At 44.2% G+C, this 20,456-nt stretch overlaps 1 protein-coding gene across 2 annotated transcripts in view; it reads right to left on the reverse strand.

Annotated features, from left to right (window-relative positions):
* LOC137527527 (Krueppel-like factor 8) overlaps window positions 1–20,456 on the reverse strand; it is a 414,406-nt gene that overhangs the window by 296,564 nt on the left and 97,386 nt on the right. For both annotated transcript variants that reach the window (XM_068248061.1, XM_068248062.1), the window contains exon 2: window positions 3,832–4,342. In XM_068248061.1, the coding sequence (XP_068104162.1) occupies window positions 3,832–4,342 (511 nt within the window). The remainder of the gene's footprint in view (window positions 1–3,831; window positions 4,343–20,456) is intronic.

The following is a 20,456-nucleotide window of genomic DNA, read 5'->3' on the forward strand; positions in this document are numbered from 1 at the left end:
CTAACTAAAGTTATGTTGATTGGAAAATATTGTAATTATGCATAAATCAGAATATGGATGGGAGTTAGAGCTGTGTTTGGGAAGAGGGTAAACCTCAATTATGTGACTGAGAACATTTTCTTCTGTGCCACAGATTGCCTGACGTTTCCTTTAACCTCCTTAGCGGTAACCCCGTGTGTGACACGGGGTAAGCCGCCGGAGGGTGCCGCTCAGGCCCTGCTGGGCCGATTTTCATAATTTTTTTTTTTGCAGGACGCAGCTAGCACTTTGCTAGCTGCGCCAGCACCCCGATCGCCGCCGCCGCGCGCCTGATCGCCGCTATCCGGTGCGGCGCGCGCCCCCCCCCCCCAGACCCCTGCGCTGCCTGGCCAATCAGTGCCAGGCAGCGACAAGGGGTGGATCGGGTCTCCCAATGACGTCCCGACGTCGCTGACGTCATCCCGCCCCGTCGCCATGGCGGGAAGCCCTCCAGGAAATCCCGTTCTTTGAACGGGATTTCCTGATCGCCTATCGCCGGAGGCGATCGGCGGGGCTGGGGGGATGCCGCTGAGCAGCGGCTATCATGTAGCGAGCCCTGGGCTCGCTACATGATTTAAAAAAAAATAAAATAAAAAAAAAACTGCTGCGCTGCCCCCTGGCGGTATTTTTCATACCGCCAAGGGGGTTAAACAGGGCAACGAGGAACAGGGGCAGACTCCATGAGGGTGGTACGAGTGCTCAATGTCCACAGGTGAAGGTTGTGCTTATAGCCCCCCATACCGTTCAATACGTGTGGCATTTGCCATAGAGCACCAAGATTGGCACATTCACCACTGGCACCCTGTGCTGTTCACAGATGAAAGCAGGCTCACACTGAGCATGTGATAGACGTGACTGAGTCTGGAGATGCCGTGGAGAATGTTCTGCTTCCTGCATCATCTTCCAACATTACCGGTTTGGCAGTTAGTCAGGAATGGTGTGGGGGTGACATTTCTTTGGGGGGCCTCACAAGCACTCCTTGTGCTCGCCAGAGGTAGTCCGACGGCCATTAGGTACCAAGAGGAGATCCTCAGGCCCTTTGAAAGACCTTGTGCTAGTGCGGTTAGCCCTGGTTTTCTCCTAATACAAGAAAATGCTAGACCTCATGTGGCTGGAGTGTGTCAGCAGTTCCTGCAAGATGAAGGCATTGATGCTATGGACTGGCCTGTCCGGGCCCCGGAACTGAATCCAACTGACCACACCTGGGTCATCATGTCTCGCTCCATCCACCAACCAACAGTTGCACCACAGACTGTACAGGAGTTAATGGATGCTTTAGTCCTGGTCAGGGAGGAGATTCCTCATTAACCACTTCAGCCTTCAGTGTTTTTTCACCTTATGCACCCGAGCAACTTTCGCCTCCCATTCATTTGCCAACAACTTTATCACTACTTATCACAACAAAATGATCTAGATCTTGTTTTTTTCCCCCACCATTTAGGCTTTCTTTGGGTGGTAGATTTTGCTAAGAATTATTTTATGCTTTATACTAAAGGCAATTTAACTGCGGTATTAAGAAAAAAATGGAAAAAAAAAATTCTCAGTTTTAGGCCATTATAGTTTTAAAATAATACATGCTACCATAACTAAAACCCACGTTTTTATTTGCCCATCTGTCCCGGTTATTACACCATTTCAATTATTTCCCTATCACAATGTATGGCACCAATATTTTATTTGGAAATAAAGGTGCATTTTTTCAGTTTTGCGTCCATCACTATTTACAAGCTCATAATTTAACCACTTTCCAACTGAGGGGTTTTACCCCCTGACCACCAGAGCAGCGCTCCTTCCATTCATTCGTCTATAATTTTATCATTACTTATCGCAATGAAATGAACTATATCTTGTTTTTTTCGCCACCAATTAGGCTTTCTTTAGGTGGGACATTATGCCAAGAATAATTTTATTCTAAATGTGTTTTAATGGGAAAATAGGAAAAAATGTGGGAAAAAATTTTATTATTTTTCAGTTTTCGGCCTTTATAGTTTTTAAATAATGCATGCTACTGTAATTAAAACCCATTAAATGTATATGCCTATTTATCCCGGTTATAAAACCGTTTAAATTATGTCCCTATCACAATGTTTGCCGCCAATATTTTAGTTGGAAATAAAGGTGCATTTTTTTCAGTTTTGCGTCCATCCCTAATTACAAGCCCATAGTTTATAAAGTAACAGTGTTATACCCTCTTGACATAAATATTTAAAAAGTTCAGTCCCTAAGGTAACTATTTATGTATTTTTTTAAATTGTAAATTTTTTATTTTTTTTTTAATTACAAAAAAAAAAAAAAATTGGGGAGTGTGGGAGGTAAGGAGTTAATTTTTTGTGTAAAACAAGTTTATTTGTGTGTAAAAAATGGTTAGGGTGTAGTTTTACTATTTGGCCACAACATTACCAATTTGTTTCATGCGACCTGCAAGCGTCCTTCCGGACGCTTGCAGGAAGTAGAAAGAGGCTGGGACTTTGTTATTTTTTCACAATGATCGCGCTGCTCAGCCGAGCGGCAGCAGATCATTGCGGGGCTTAGATCAACGAACGGGAATGGATTTTACCGTTCGTTGATCTCCGGGCGAGCGGGCGGCGGCGTGTTTACTAGCGGCGGGCGGCGTGTTTACGAGCGGGAGCGCGGACAGCGGCGGGAGTGCGCAAAGTACGGATTTCTCCGTCCCTGGGTGTGAAAGGATGGAAAAAGGGGCGGAGAAATCCGTACGCGCGGGGGTAAAGTGGTTAAAAAATAGTAATATACCCTCTTGACATACATATTAAAAAAAAGTTCAGACCCTAAGGTAACTATTTATGTTTTGCTTTTTTTATTGCAATTTTTTTTTTATTTTTGTTAAAAGTTTTATTGGGGTGGGATTTTAGGAGAATGCAGGAAGTAATTTGTTAATTATAAATGTAAGTGTGATTATGTTTATTTAAAAAAATTATGTAAGTGTAATTTTACCATTTGGCCACAAGATGGCCTCAGCTTTTTTTTTTTTTGGGGGGGGGGGGGGCCTTCTGTAAGCGTACTATGTATGCTTACAGGATGTGAGGAGGGGATGTGTAACTTAAAATACAACAAGAGGCAGAAATTCAGCACTATGCAGTTTAATGAATGCAAAGCAGACAGCATGCAGCTAAGCATCAAGGCCAAAGTCCAATATGAAGACAACTTAGTGATGTTACTAATTGTAACTTATCTGCGCTGTAACGAGATGCTGCTGCACTGGAATAGTGTAGGTTGCAGTGGGTGCCTGTGGTGCACAGCCTGTCAACCGTTTTGCAGAGGGATTCCTAGCTTCTGCCAAAGCTGGTGCACGCTGAGTGTTAGTAAACAGCTCAATATATGCGTCAAAGGTGAGACGCACTTCCATTTGTCCTGCTTGTGCCCACCCCTCCGAAGAGGAGGGGAAAAAAGAAGGAAAGCCAATGGTAGGAGGCTCAGGTCGGCGCAGCCACGTCATCAATGACGCTGCAAAGGCTAGTGCCGATCTGTATCCTCCACACCACAGCACACACATTACATTTGTGATGTGTAACTTAGAAGGATCACGGCTTCTCATAGAAGCCTGTGATCGTTCTAACGGTGACTTAGATCAATGAATGTACTGTGTTCCAGTCATTGATCTCCGGGCTAATGGGCGGCGGTGGAAGCGCGCACGACCAGCCGCGGCAGCCTTTTGGACTTAGCAGCTATGTCCAATAGGCTTAAGTAGTTAAACAATTACCACTTTGCCACTACTGTTAAAGCATAAATTGTTTCTTCACTTTTAACAAAGAAACACAGCAAATGTCATTAATACACTAACATATAAATGTTCACCTGTGTTTTTTCCATCGGCTCCTATTAGTGGCACAGTAATAGCTGCTGTAACTCCATCTGCAGGTAGTGTTGTGTATACTACAGGAAGAGACTGTACTACAACAGGAATGGTCTGCAGACTGCCCATTTTACTAGGTAAATGAACAGAAGGAATAGTGTGGATGACATGAAGAATCTGTTGTCCACCACTGTTTTGTGTAGATGCCAAGATAGAACCTGGAGAGAGAACTGCTGGAATGGCAGAACCAAGGCCAGGCAGTGAGACCACTGAAGGATGAGCTGAAAGAGATGTGCTTATTGATGTAGATGCTATAGATGGCAAGCTCAAAGACTGGTGAACTGGTGCTTTCAACTTGTGCAGGGATAAGTCAACTGGTTCTGCTTGTGGCAAGCTGCAGTCGCCGTCTAGAAGTTGCTCAGGTGGCTCCATTTTGATATCACCAAGAAGAGACGGAGCTGATACCTCAGAGTCTATTTTGCATTGGGATGATAGAGGTGACACACTGAAACCCTAAAGACAGCGTAAATAAAAAATAAATTAGCATATAGATATGTCACAGGGGAATGATTGTTACGCATTTACAAATAGAAATGTACTATTTATTTCTCTATGTCTATAAATTAAGATAAAAAGACATGCAAAGAAAAAAAAATGTTCATTATGCACTCCTAAAAGTACACCTGAACTGGAGGCAGCCATATTGATTTTCTTTTAAACAATACCAGTTGCCTGGCTGTCCTTCTAATCTGCTTGGCTGCAGTAGTGTCTGAATCTCACACCTGTAAAACAATGCCATGGCTTATCCAGTCAATCAGAAAGATCTGATCTGCACGATTGTTCAGGGTCTATGGCAAAAAGTTTTAAAGAGGAGCTGTCAGCCATATTATCTCAGAAAGAAAACAAAAAACACATAAGTAGATAAATACTTGCTCAACTTACATAACATATGTATTGCACTGTCCACGATTTGACTTTATTGATTTTTCTACAGTAAAAAAATAAATAAATAAATAAATAAAGAAAAGCCTTCTTAGCATTTCCCATTTTGAGTGTGGCTATTTTGAAGCCAATCCTGATGTCATTTTCTCCTTTACTCTCCTCTGCATGATTTGCCTGCCCATCACTATAGAAAGTGCATTGTCTCAGCATGAGAAATATTGGCCAGTCAAAGAGGAACAGACGTGTGAGAGGGGAAACAGGAGGGAAAGAGGCTTCAGCCAATCAAGCTGCATTAGTTAAGTCTGAGGGGAAGTAGAGAAGCAAAAAAAAAAAAAAAAAAAAAAGGGACAACCCAGCATACCCTGCAACTTCATTTTTTTTTGTACCAAATGTAGTGTACCAAATAAGAGTCAGGTAAACTGGGGAATGATCATTTATGAACAACAAAAAAAGTACTGTACTTTTCGCCGTATAAGACGCACCTTTTCTCCCCAAAAAATGGGGAGAAAAAGTCCCTGTGTCTTACACGGCAAAGGCAGGGAATCCCCGACTTCCATACGCCCGCCGATGCGAACCGCCGACCCACCGCCATCGGGGATTCCCTGCCTGTGTCCCCCCAGCGTCCTCATGTGTCCCCGCTGGCCTGCCCCCCGCTTATGTCTCTGCCCCCCCCCTGCATACTCCGGGTCCCCGTGCAGCTTAGCGGCAGAAGCTTACCTCCTCCATCTTGCCCGCGGCGATTGAAGACATCCGGCTTCATTGTGCGGCTTCCTCTAGTGCTGGCTTCTAATGACGCGTCATTAGAAGCCGGCAATAGCGGAAGCCGCACACTGAAGCCGGATGTCTTCAATCGCCGCGGGCAAGAAGGAGGAGGTAAGCTGATGCCGCTAAACTGCACAGGGACCCGGAGACAGAAGCTGGGGGGGGGGGGGGGCGGAGACAGAATCGGGGGGGCAGGCAAGGCCAGTGGGGACACATGAGGACGCTGGGGGGGGGGGGGAACAAGAGGACACAGGAGGGCGACCACATGGGGGTCCAGAGGACACAGGGGGACCACAGGGTACAGGGGGGGGGGCACAAGAGGACACAGGAGGGCGACGACATGGGGACTAGAGGACACCACAGGGTACAGGGGGAGGACTAGAAGACACAGGTGGGCGACCACATGGGGGACCAGAGGACACAGGGGGACCACAGGGTACGGGGGGGGGGGGGGACAAGAGGACACAGGAGGGCGACCACATGGGGGACCAGAGGACACAGGGGTGACCACAGGGTACAGGGGAGGACAAGAGGACACAGGAGGGTGACCACATGGGGGACCAGAGGACACAGGGGGGACCACAGGGTACAGGGGGGGCAAGAGGACACAGGAGGGGGACCACAGGGTACAGGGGGGACCAGAGGACACAGGAGGGTGACCACAAGACACAGGGGGGGGACCACAGGGTACAGTGGGGCAAGAGGACACAGGGGGCAACCACAGGGCACAGGGGGACCAGAGGACACAGGAGCGCAACCACAGGGCACAAGGGGAGACCACAGGGCACAGGGGGGCAAGAGGACACAGGGGGGCAACCACAGGGCACAGGGGGGACCAGAGGACACAGGAGGGCGACCACAGGGCACAGGGGGGCAACCACAGATCACAGGGGAGGGGACCAGAGGGCACGGGGGGGGGGGATACCAGAGGACACAGGGAGGAGACAAGATAAGAGGGCACATGAGGTACACAGGAGAACAGCATTTGAGGGAGGGCATGTACAAGACACTCCTGAAATATGGACGCACCAGGTTTAGTTTATTTTTATTTTTCCCTGTTTTTTGCCCTCTAAACCTGGGTGCGTCTTATATTACGGAGCGTCTTATACAGCGCGAAATACGGTAATAGTGATTTTAACTTTTGGATTGCCTGGTTAGCATCCTTATTAATTGCTTACCAGATGAAAATAAAGAATTGATTTTTTTTATTTTATGCTCAACAGTTACACTTTAAGCCTCATCTACACGGTATAATTTTCCATCAGATTAACCGGTGATAATGGCCATATTTATGGGCTACACTTAAAAAAATGGGGTTTGGTACAAAACTCATCTCTTGGATTCAAACTATTTACAAATTGTTACGCTTGGAGGTGTATTCTCCACGGTCAGCACACGATGCATAAGCTGACGTGAAGGGGGTACACACACCAGCACAAGGAATCAGGATATCCCCAGTTTAGTGGAGGAGAGGACTGACTCCAATAGGAGATTGTGGCGCACAGAGCCGGTGCAGATCCGAACAGCCACAAACAATACTTTCGTGATAACGTCTCAGCGCAAAGTAGCGCTGAGCGCATAAACCAGAACTGAGGAGATCAGGACAGGTAGACAGAATGAACGCTTGCTTAACTAGCCACTACTTAGTGACAGCAAGCGTCCACAACAAGACAGACTGGAATGAGGCAGCCAATGCGTTTGCAGCGATGGCGTGCCTCACAAAGACAGGACAGGATAGTCAGGAAATAGCAGGATCAAGATAGATGAACGTAACACAGATAAATATACAATAAGTATGTTTTCCTAGCGTATTACAATTACAGCTATCAATGAAACTATTTGTAACGTCTGACTAACATATGTATATATCGGCAATGAACCGATATATGACATAAGCAGGAGCACTGACTAGAACTGGAGCAATACAGGGAACAGGACTCAGAAGGATTCGCTATCTCTTCGCAGAGATGAACGCAATCCACAAACAGGACCAGGAGCAGGATACTAACTCAGCACGGGTGATCACGATACGCGCAAACTACCAAAACGTGCTGGAAAACTGACTAACTGAACACAGGATATAAACAGTTCGTGTACGTATATATCAGCGTCACTGATGTATCAACGTAACACGAATACAAGGAAAATAATAAACGTGCTGGTATGCGTATATATGGGCAATGAACCAATATATGATGCAAAACCAGCAAAGTATCTTTAGAACAAGAAACACGGTCTGGGGCTGAGCAACAGCAAGACTAGCTTACACTGAAACTATGATAGCCCAAGGAAACCCTGCAGGAAGCAGATCTTTATACTGAGGTCATCCAATGGGAGCAGACATGCAGATTCCCACACAGGTGAATGATAATCAGTCACAAGCTGACAGCAGGGAAAAGGCAGACAAAGCTATGCAGCTTGCATGGAAAGAGATCAGAACTGCCTCAGCAGCACTACTACTGCCAGCAATACCTGCTGCAGCAGCGATCATAACACAAATCTCCTTTAACCTAAATTAAAATAGGGTCTGAGCTATCTGGCCAAATCAGCTTATTTCGAGGTACCAGACAGGGTACCCTCTCTCTCCAGCCCTCTTTGCATTAGCTATGGAACTAATAGCAACAGCCCTAAGGCAAAGCTCCTCGTGGATTTTCTGTTGGAGGGTTGGAGGAGAGGGTATCCCTATATGCTGATGACCTAGAAATGTATCTAGCAATCCTAAACGACTATCACAGGTGCCCTAGAGATCTTTTCTACATTTGCCACTTTCACAGGCCTTGGTGTAAACTGGTCAAAATCAAAACTCCTTCTCCTGAACTCCACCTCCATACATCATGCCCCGATGGAAATAATCACAATAACAAAATATTTGGGAATCTGGATTTCTAATAACACAGAAAACTTCCTCAAAGACAACTTAGTTCCTTTGCTCCAATACACTAACCAAAAGCTTTCGGGTTGGCAGTGTCTCCCTCACTCTCTGGTAGGAAGAATCAATCTGATTAAAATGAAACTTCTCCCAAAATATTTATAGCTCTTCAGAAATTGACCCATATGGATACCTTGCAAATTTTTTACACAACTAAATTCAATTCTCGCAAGCTTTATTTGGCATAATAAAAACCCTAAAATTAGCTTAAAGTGAACCAGAGATGAAGCATCCTCGTGTATTTTACCATATATATCAATGGGAACATTAGAGAAAATATCTACACTGCTCTCTGTTTTATTATTCACTGCTCAGCCTGCTTGCTTTTAGCCCTGATAAAATCCTCGAATGAGCAGGGGCGTAACAATGGACCCTGCAAGGGATGCAGCCGCAGGGGGCCCGAAAGCCACAGGAGGCCCTGTCCTGAGAGACTGACAACTAAGGGCAAGGAGAGAGAAAAAAAACAAAACAACTTTCTTCTCTCTGCACAATTGTTCTAATGACTGCATCTGCTCATCCACTGATAAGGAATCATAAGACGTTTTGCAGACAAAGATTTGTTGACAGTCCCTATTCAGTGTGCAGCAGGCTCTTCTGTACAACGTCCAGCCCCCAACCTCTCTACCCATCCCCGAGTGCTCTGTCCTGGCAGTAGGGGGCCCCATCCAAAATTTTGCAGGGGGGCTCATTGATTCCTAGTTACGCCCCTGCGACTGAGCATTCAGTCTGGCTTTGCTCAGGAATCATTATAGCCGAGTCATTATAGCAGAGCCAGAAGGGGGCAGGCTTGGGCTTGAAAAGACATCAGAGAAGACAGACTCTTCTATAATGATTCCTGAGCAAAACCAGACTAAGGCCTAGTGCACACCAAAAACCACTAGCAGATACGCAAAACGCTAGCGGTTTTTGAAGAGTTTTTTTTTCTTATTATCATGACGCGTTTTGCTAGCGTTTTGCGTAGCTTTTTTTGTGTAGTAGATTACAGATACTTTAACAGTAAAGCTGTTAGTGAACAACTACTGTAACAAAAAGGCCTGGAAAACCGCTCTGATCTGGCATTTTATCAAGCGGTTTGTGTTTTTCCTATACTTAACATTGGAGGCAGAAACGCCTCTGAAATCCCAAGAAAATGCTGCAGCCCAGGAGTATGCGTTTCTGCAAAACGCCTACCGCTCTGGTGTGCACCAGCTCATTGAAATACATTACCCAAGCGTTTCCACATCCGCAAGCGGTTCTAAAAAACCGCTACCAAAACTGCTCGGTGTGCACTAGGCCTGAATGCTTAGTTGGGGATTTTATCAGGGCTGGTAACAAGCAGGCTGAACAGTGAAGAATGAAACAGAGAGCAGGGTAGGTGTTTTCTCTAATGTTCCCACTGATATATATGGTAAAATACATGAGGGTGCTTAGTCTCTGGTTAACTTTGAGGAAGCTTCAGAGGCCATGGACAGAGGGAGGACTGGCTTTCCTAGATCTCTTTAACCACGTTGTCCTCCTTGACGTAGAACTACATCAAGGAGGACATGTGCGCTCCCGGCCGCGGATCATTAGCCCAGGAATCAATGAATTGGGCCATGGTGCCCGATCACTGATTCCTCTCCCACGCAGAAAAAGCGACTGCTTCTCTCGGAAGCTTCGCTTTTTCTGCCTCGCATGTCCCTCTAAGCGTACATTGTACGCTTAGAGTGACGTCATGTAAACAAACTCAAGGTTGCAATCTTGTAGCCAAAAAGTAAAACTACATCTAAATGTAAAAAAAAATAAACATACACATATATTTACCCCAAACAAATACTATTTACATCCCACCCTCCCAAAAATACCCACATAAAATGTTTAATAAAAAAAAAAAAAAAAAAAACATTACAATAATAAAAAAAAAAAAAATATTTACCCAAGGGTCTAAACTTTTTAAATATCTATGTAAAGATGAAATATTTCTATTTTTTTTTTGTTTTTATAAGCTTGTAAATAGTGATGGATGCAAAACGGAAAAAATGCTCTTATTTCCAAATAAAATATTGTCGCTATACATTTTGCTAGGGACATAATTTAAACGGTGAAATAACCGGGACAAATGGGCAAATACAATACGTGGGTTTTAAATTATGGAGGCATGTATTATTTTAAAACCATAATAGCTGAAAACTGAGAAATAATAAATGTTTCAGTTTTTTTCTTATTCTTACTGTTGAAATGTATTTACAGTAGGGTAGCTCTTAGCAAAATGTACCACCCAAAGAAAGCCTAATTGGTGGCGGAAAAAACAAGATATAGATCAGTTCATTGTGATAAGCAGTGATAAAGTTATAGGCTAATAAATGGGAGGTGAACATTGCTCAGATGCATAAAGTGAAAACGACCGAGGGCTTAAGTGGTTAAATATTTTTTAGCCTGTGGACTTGTAACTGGAATTTGGTGGCTGACTCGAGATCCATCCAACGCTTCTATGATACTGGATGCAATGTTCCCAATCAGCTCCCGGCTTCGCTATGGGGAGGATCGGAACTGCGCTTGACTTCATGACCGATCATCGCCATAGTGACAGTAAAACTGCATGGAGAAGCTGTGGCTCTCGCGGGATCGCGGACGGGTAAATGTTACCGGCAGCGATCGGGGCGATCAGAGGGGACCGGAGGCAATTGGGGGGCATACTTAGCTAGCGAAGTGCTAGCTGAAGACTATAAATAACATTTTATTGACAAAAATCCTCCCGCGGACGCAGACATTGAAACTGCGTACCACCAGGGAGGGTTAAAGCATGGGACTTAATACATAGTTGGAATTGCCTACCTCAAAACTAACTCTCCCCCAAAGTTCCTCTCTGGAATAATCCAAAGTTACCTCATTTTTTCTCTATCCCAGACCCTATAATATGGATTTCCAAGGAGTTGACACACATACATGCCAGTTCCCTCATACAATTTGATTCCCTTAAAGAAAAATTTGCTAAGGTGCCAGTTCGCCTGAATATCTCAGAATTTGAAGAAATCTTAATGAAAACCTTAAAGAGAACCCGAGGTGGGTTTGAAGAATATCTGCATACAGAGGCTGGATCTGCCTATACAGCCCAGCCTCTTTTGCTATCCCAAACCCCCCTAAGGTCCCCCTGCACTCTGCAATCCCTCATAAATCACAGCCACGCTGCTGACAAACAGCTTGTCAGAGCTGGCTCTGTTTATCTCTATAGTGTCAGTCTGCTGCTCTCCCCGCCTCCTGCAGAACTCCAGTCCCAGCCTGCATCCCTTCCCTCCCTGCTGATTGGAGGGAAGGGACAGGGGCAGGGACCGGAGCTATGCAGGAGGCAGGGGAGTAGCTGAGACTGACACTACAGATGTAAACACAGCCTCACAGCACGGCTATCGGTAATATATCAAAATATTCTTAATAACAGAACCCCACATTACTATCTATCTATCTATCTATCCATACATACATATATATATGTCCGTGATCGCATAGCACAACATAGGAGCTCTGTCAGATCAGTGACATCTGATTTACCGGTCTCCAAACATTGGAGACAAATGGGGCACAGGGATAGTGACCTTAAGTTCATGATTATTGACCATATACCTAAACAAAGACGGGGGGGAGATCGCATTCTCCTCCTAAAGAGACGTGAGGTCATGTGGATTGATAAATTGGGAACTCTGTTCCCTAAAGGTTTGAATAAAGATTTTGACTTGCACTTATTTCTGTAATCTCTCCCTTCCTAGGTACATTTTTTGTTTTTGTTTTTGATGTTTGATTCACACCATACCAGATGAAGATTGGATATACAGATAAAGATTTGTGGACTAATGGACTTTTTTCCAGATAAGTGTGATAATAACACTACTTGGACTGTGAGGGTTAATCCCATTGGGGGTGGTTCACATTGTGATGTCATTTCCTATCTGTCTGTTGGGGGCGGGTATATAAATGCAATGAGTTACAATTAACATTTGGCATTGAAAAAGGCTGGGGACAGCCGAAACTGTTTGCCTGTATAACCTTTGTGGAGCTCAAATAAAAGAGCAGTGTGCTGCAACTCCTTGTTGTTTCTTACATATATATATGTACACACACAGCCTTGGCTGAGCCTTCTCCCAAATCTAGAGGACGAGGAATGGGAAGATGTCTGGATCAAGCCTTTTAGCCATCTCACAGCAACCAGAGATAGGCCAATCCAATTTAAAATATTGCATAGGGCATATTTGAACCCTGCAAGGCTATCTAAATATGATCCGGCTAATCAGGTTCTTTGCTGGCGCTGTGATGCACCAAATGCAGATCAAGACCATATTATGTGGCAACGTCCTGTGATTTCCCCCCTTTGGAAGTCCGTCTGCGATTATAGATTACAAAAGTAAATACCATCAATGATCCCTTTTACTGTATATTAGGAAACACCACAAAATTAGCTGACACCCATGCTCAAAGAACGCTAGTTGGACTTCTCTTATACTATTTCCACAAAGCAATTACACTAAACTGGAGAAAAGAAGATCCGCCCTCAGTACAATACTGGAAAAAATTAGTCAATGACTCCTTACACTTATATAAAGCTGCCTACATAGCTAGAGGTTGTCCTCAGAAATCTGAGAAAATTTGGAAACCATGCATCAGCAATAAAGATACAAACTAAGTTTATATTGATATTTATATATTTAGACAAATGTGCTTCATCATCTATTTGAATTACACAAAATCCTTATACCTACTATTACATACACTGTAATCAAAATGATTGGTTGCTGTCCAAATACTCTGAAATGTAGGGGGGAGGGGACTGGATTGGGAAATTCAGTCAGTGGTTTTGTGTCTAGAAAAGGGACATGTGCCTGTTTTTCTTCTTTTTTTGTTGTTATTGATATGTTTTTTTAATGCTCACTTGCGTGTGAGTTAGCCTATGTTTTCTATGCTAAACTACACAAAAAAAAAAAAATTTAAAAAAATGACCGGTGATCTGAATAGTGTGTAGAGTCCAAATGGTTTCTGATCAATTTTGTAATAGATTTTGCATTGCTAAGTACCCAATATCTATTGCCAAATCTATCACAATCCAATTGGACCGGTTAGAAATTATCTAATAGATCTATTGATCTAACGGAAAATTGTACCGTGTAGATGAGGCTTTAGAGGAAGAGGACCAGCAGGACAGGCAGGGAATTTGCATTGCTTAAAAGGAAATAAATAAGGCAGCCCCCATATCCCTCTCAGTTCACGTGTGCTTTAAAGTAGGAAAACTAAAACCTGCTACACAACTTTGACTCAGGTTATGTATGCTTGCTTTTCATTACCGTACTTCAGATTGTACAACTCTCTTTACTCAGGGTACGTTTCCATTGGTGCGGTGCGATTCCAGTGCAGAAAACGCATGTGCGATTTTGCATGCAGATGCCTTTTTCTATGCGATTTTGCTTGCGTTGTGGCCAAACGTTTTAACCAGGTCAATGCTGGTGTGCCTTTTACATTGTTTTTACACAAAAACGCATGCAAAAATGCATAGAAAAATGCATGACAAAAACGCATGCGTTTTTCCTATTAAATACATTGGGCTTAATTCACAAAAGAGTGCTAACTGTTAGCACGGCCGGTTTCGCGCAAATTTTCACGTTTGCGCGCGATCGTCAATTTTCACACGCAATTAAACGGTTTTCACGCGCAAACGCAAAATCTGTATAGTTTTCGCGCGCAAACACGAATTTTCACGCGAAAATGATAAAGATTGCGCACGAAAATGGTCGTGCTAACAGTCCGCACACTTCTGTGAATCAAGCCCATTGTATGCGAATCGCATAGCGGTATGCGAATTCTGATGGCACTGCCGTGCTGATTTTTTTCTGCACAGAATACGCTAACAAATCCTGACAAGTGGAAACAGTCCCATCCACTTGAATTGGTTATGCGAATCTGCATGAAGAAAACGCATGCAGATTCACTCTAGTGGAAACGGGCCCTAAGACCTGATGCACGCGCTAGTTAATATTTCACCAAGGTGGTCATTTGGGGGCCGCCATAGACGCCTAATATAAAATCCATGATTTGCGCAAATTGGGGAAATTTAAGCACATGGAGGTGCCCAATGAAACGGCGGATGCCGAGTCTTCACGCTACGCAACCTGCTGCTTTACATAGTGATCCTTTGGGCACCCACATTTTCACGCATTACCGGAAATCACGGCTTTGTGGTGGAGGATAGTAGGATAGAAGGTTTAGGTGATACGGAGAGGGAGTGGGTAAGGATTGGGCGCCACCGGGGGGAGGGGGGGTTAAGGGTTAGGTATAGGTGTGTGTGCGGGGGGGGGGGGTTAAAGTGGATCTGAACTCTTGCACAGGACAGAAAGAAAACATTGAGAAATGCGCCCTGTATGTATTTCTTTTTTTTTTATATTTAAAGTTTTTATTAAGATTAATAGAAAAAAGTTAACGGTACATAACAATTTTGGAGGAAATTAAGCTATCGTACTTACAACAACATCTGAGTCATTACATATAAAAGGGATCTCACATAGATAAATGTCATAGCATATTATGCAGATATATAGCTCTCTGTGTTGGGTGTGAGGGGAACTTACACAACTACACAACACAGTCCTCATAATATGACTTATAACTATCGAATTAAATCCCTCCAATACGCTGAACCTTATTTAGAGGTAATTAGAGAAAAAGAGAGGAGAGAAGAATCTATAGAACTACTAGAAGATAGAAAGAAGTAGAGAAAAGAAGAGGAAAAGAGAAAGAAGTTAAGAAGATGAGAGAATGAGTCGGGGACTTCTACAGTAATGTCACGTTGCTATCAAATAGAGGAATGAAAAGTGGTTTCTCCCCAAACCTTATCAAACTGATAATATTTATCTGTAACCTTAGCTGTAAGTAACTCCATTCTATATATATATGGGATAATTTAGCCAAGAACTCCTGTGTCGTGGGTGCATTTTGATCTCTCCAATGCTTAGAAATCAAGCATCTGGCTGCTGATAGGTAATGATTAAGTAACCTCTGGGTATGAGCCTTAATTTTAAACATTGGTTTTGCCAAAACGCATATCCATGGGTCTTTGGGGACCGAAATTCCTGTTTGCTGTAAAATAAGAGAAAGAATCTCATCCCAAAATGTACTAATGTAGGAGCAGGACCAGAAAATGTGGTGTAATGATCCAATCCTCCCACAAGATCTCCAACAAAGTGGGGAAACCTCGGGGAACCACTTATGAAGGCGCTCGGGGGTCCTGTACCATAACATCATGATCTTATAAATTTTTCCTTTGTTGTTACACAAATAGAAGTCTTGGCTGCATTAACCCATATCTTAGACCTAGACCATGAGTCCTGTGTTATCTCAATACCACATGCCTCCTCCCAGTAAGTCATATATTTGTGCTTAAGACTAGAATTGCAACGGGTTGGATCATTTACCCAAGAATATAGTAATAAGATTAGTCCTTTTTGTTGAGGACCCATCTCCCAGATACACTCAAGTTCTGACTGCTTAGGAAAAGTCAGGGATGATGATAATGAACGTAGAAAGTTCCTGATTTGCATAAACTGGAGAAATTGAGAGTTATCAAAATGAAATTTTTCTTTTAGAGCATCAAATGATAGCAATCTGTTGTCGTAAGAGTCCAGTAGATCCTCAATGAACCGAATGTGATGAAGGTGCCATCCAGAAAAGTTGGAATAACTTAACCACTTGCCGACCGCCCCCAGCCGATGGGCGGCGGCAAAGACTGGGCCCAAACGACCGCAATACGCCCATCGGCGGTGGCGGCTGCGGGAGTGGCTATGCGGCGATCGCGTCATTCGTGACGCGATCAGCCGCCGGGGACTGGCTCCGCCCACCGCTCGTAGTAACCCGCCGGCCGTTCGGAAGCGCCGGCGGGTTACTAGCACCCGGATCGCCGCATTTACATTGTATAATAGGCTTTGTAATGTATACAAAGCCTATTATACTGGCTGCCTCCTGCCCTGGTGGTCCCAGTGTCCGAGGGACCACCAGGGCAGGCTGCAGCCACCCTAGTCTGCACCCAAGCACACTGATTTCCCCCCCCCCTGCCCCCTGATCGCCCACAGCACCCCTCAGACCCCACCCTGCCCACCCCCCAGACCACTGTTTGCACCCAGTCACCCCCCTAATCACCCATCAATCACTCCCTGTCACTATCTGTCAACGCTATTTTTTTTTTATCCCCCCCCCCCCCGCCCACTGCCCCCTCCTGATCACCCCCCACCCCTCAGATTCTCCCCAGCCCCCCCCAGACCCCCCTGTGTACTGTATGCATCTATCCCCCCTGATCACCTGTCAATCACCCGTCAATCACCAGTCAATCACCAGTCAATCACCCCCTGTCACTGCTACCCATCAATCAGCCCCTAACCTGCCCCTTGCGGGCAATCTGATCACCCACCCACACTAATAGATCGCCCGCAGATCCGACATCAGATCATCTCCCAAATCCATTGTTTACATCTATTCTCTCCTCCAAACACCCACTAATTACCCATCAATCACCTATCAATCACCCCCTATCACCACCTGTCACTGTTACCCATCAGATTAGACCCTAATCTACCCCTTGCGGGCACCCAATCACCCGCCCACACGCTCAGATTGCCCTCAGACCCCCCCCCTTATCAATTCGCCAGTGCAATATTTACATCTGTTATTCCCTGTACTAACCCACTGATCACCTATCAATCACCCCCTGTCACTGCCACCCATCAATCACCCCCTGTCACTGCCACCCATCAATCAGCCCCTAACCTGCCCCTTGCGGGCAATCTGATCACCCACCCACACCAATAGATCGCCCGCAGATCCGACATCAGATCACCTCCCAAGTGCAGTGTTTACATCTCTTCTCTCCTCTAAACACCCACTAATTACCCATCAATCACCCCCTATCACCACCTGTCACGGTTACCCATCAGATTAGACCCTAATCTGCCCCTTGCGGGCACCCAATCACCCGCCCACACCTCAGAACGTCCTCAGACCCCAGCCCTAATCACCTCGCTAGTGCTTTGCTTGCATCTATTTCCCCCCTCTAATCACACCTTGAGACACCCATCAATCACCTCCTGTCACCCCCTAGCACACCTACCCATCAGATCAGCCCCTAATTTGCCCCGTGTGGGCTCCTGATCACTCGGCCAAACCCTCAGGTCCCCCTCAGACCCCCTTCCGATCACCTCCCCAGTGCATTGATTGCATCCATTTTCCCCTCTAACCGCCCCCTGAGACACCCATCAATCACCTCCTGTCACCCCCCTAGCACTCCTATCCATCAGATCAGGCCCAATACAACTTGTTATCTAAGAGGCCACCCTGCTTATGACCGGTTCCACAAAATTTGCCCCCTCATAGACCACCTGTCATCAAAATTTGCAGATGCTTATACCCCTGATCAGTCATTTTGAGAAATTTGGTTTCCAGACTACTCTCAGTTTTGGGCCCGTAAAATGCCAGGGCAGTATAGGAACCCCACAAGTGACCCCATTTTAGAAAGAAGACACCCCAAGGTATTCTGTTAGGTGTATGACGAGTTCATAGAAGATTTTATTTTTTGTCAAAAGTTAGCGGAAATTAGATTTTTATTGTTTTTTCACAAAGTGTCATTTTTCACTAACTTGTGACAAAAAATAAAATCTTCTATGAACTCACCATACCCCTAACGGAATACCTTGGGGTGTCTTCTTTCTAAAATGGGGTCACTTGTGGGGTTCCTATACTGCCCTGGCATTTTAGTGGCCCTAAACCGTGAGGAGTAGTCTAGAAAACAAATGCCTCAAAATGACCTGTGAATAGGACGTTGGGCCCCTTAGCGCACCTAGGCTGCAAAAAAGTGTCACACATGTGGTATCGCCATACTCAGGAGAAGTAGTATAATGTGTTTTGTGGTGTATTTTTACACATACCCATGCTGGGTGGGAGAAATCTCTCTGTAAATGGACAATTGTGTGTAAAAAAAAATCAAAAATGTGTCATTTACAGAGATATTTCTCCCACCCAGCATGGTTATATGTAAAAATACACCACAAAACACATTATACTACTTCTTCTGAGTACGGCGATACCACATGTGTGACACTTTTTTGCAGCCTAACTGTGCTAAGGGGCCCAAAGTCCAATGAGTACCTTTAGGATTTCACAGGTCATTTTGAGACATTTGGGTTCAAGACTACTCCTCACGGTTTAGGGCCCCTAAAATGCCAGGGCAGTATAGGAACCCCACAAGTGACCCCATTTTAGAAAGAAGACACCCCAAGGTATTCTGTTAGGTGTATGATGAGTTCATAGAAGATTTTATTTTTTGTCACAAGTTAGCGGAAATTGATATGTATTGGTTTTTTTTTTTTCACAAAGTGTCATTTTCCGCTAACTTGTGACAAAAAAAAATCTTTTATGAACTCACCATACTCCTAACAGAATACCTTGGGGTGTCTTCTTTCTAAAATGGGGTAATTTGTGGGGTTCCTATACTGTCCTGGCATTTTAGGGGCCCTAAACCGTGAGGAGTAGTCTTGAAACCAAATGTCGCAAAATGACCTGTGAAATCCTAAAGGTACTCATTGAACTTTGGGCCCCTTAGCGCAGTTAGGGTGCAAAAAAGTGCCACACATGTGGTATCGCCGTACTCAGGAGAAGTAGTATAATGTGTTTTGGGGTGTATTTTTCCACATACCCATGCTGAGTGGGAGAAATATCTCTATAAATAGACAATTGTGTGTAAAAAAAAATAAAACAATTGTCATTTACGGAGTTATTTCTCCCACCCAGCATGGGTATGTGTAAAAATACACCCCAAAACACATTATACTACTTCTCCTGAGTACGGCAATACCACATGTGTGGCACTTTTTTGCAGCCTAACTGCGCTAAGGGGCCAAAAGTCCAATGAGCATCTTTAGGCTTTACAGGGGTGCTTACAATTAGGCACCCCCCAAAATGCCAGGACAGTGAACACACCCCACAAATAACCCCATTTTGGAAAGTAGACACTTCAAGGTATTCAGAGAGGAGCATAGTGAGTCCGTGGCAGATTAAATTTTTTTTTTGTCGCAAGTTAGAAGAAATGGAAACTTTTTTTTTTCTTTTTTTTGTCAGAAAGTGTCATTTTCCGCTAACTTGTGACAAAAAATAAAATCTTCTATGAACTCACCATGCCTCTCACTGAATACTTTGGGATGTCTTCTTTCCAAAATGGGGACATTTTGGGGGGTATTTGTAGTATCCTGGAATTTTAGCCCCTCATGAAACCTGACAGGTGCGCAGAAAAGTCAGAGATGCTTGAAAATGGGAAAATTCACTTTTGGCACCATAGTTTGTAAACGCTATAACTTTTACCCAATCCAATAAATATACACTGAATGGTTTTTTTTTTATCAAAGACATGTAGCAGAATAACTTTCGCGCTCAAATGTATAGGAAATTTTACTTTATTTGAAAAATGTCAGCACAGCAAGTTAAAAAAGTCATTTTTTGCCAAAATTCATGTATTTTTTGATGAATATAATAAAAACTAAAACTCGCAGCAGCAATCAAATAGCAGCAAAAGAAAGCTGTATTAGTGACAAGAAAAGGAGGTAAAATTCCTTTAGGTGGTAGGTTGTATGACCGAGCAATAAACCGTGAAAGCTGCAGTGGTCTGAATGGAGAAAAAGGCTCTGGTCCTTAAGGGGCGAAAAGACTGTGGTCCTGAAGTGGTTAAGCCAGGAACAAAATCAGGAGACCCTAATACAGGACGTAGAATTGAGTTCTGTGGGAGCAGGTCCATTTTTCTCCTAAGTAGTTTCCATAGATGTAGGTTATTTGTTATGGAAGAAAATATTTTTGCTGATTGTGGTATTGTTTTAGAACTAGTCTAAAGAGCAGAACTAGGGTGCCATGGTGAAAAATGATGAAATTACATTTGTGACCAAGAGGCATGTGGGGATTTAGAAGTCCAGGCTAGCATCTGACGTAGTTGACAGGCTACATAATAATTGTAAAGATTTGGAACCGAAA

This window comes from Hyperolius riggenbachi, chromosome 8 (genome assembly GCF_040937935.1).
Source record: "Hyperolius riggenbachi isolate aHypRig1 chromosome 8, aHypRig1.pri, whole genome shotgun sequence".
Taxonomy (NCBI): Eukaryota; Metazoa; Chordata; class Amphibia; order Anura; family Hyperoliidae; genus Hyperolius; species Hyperolius riggenbachi.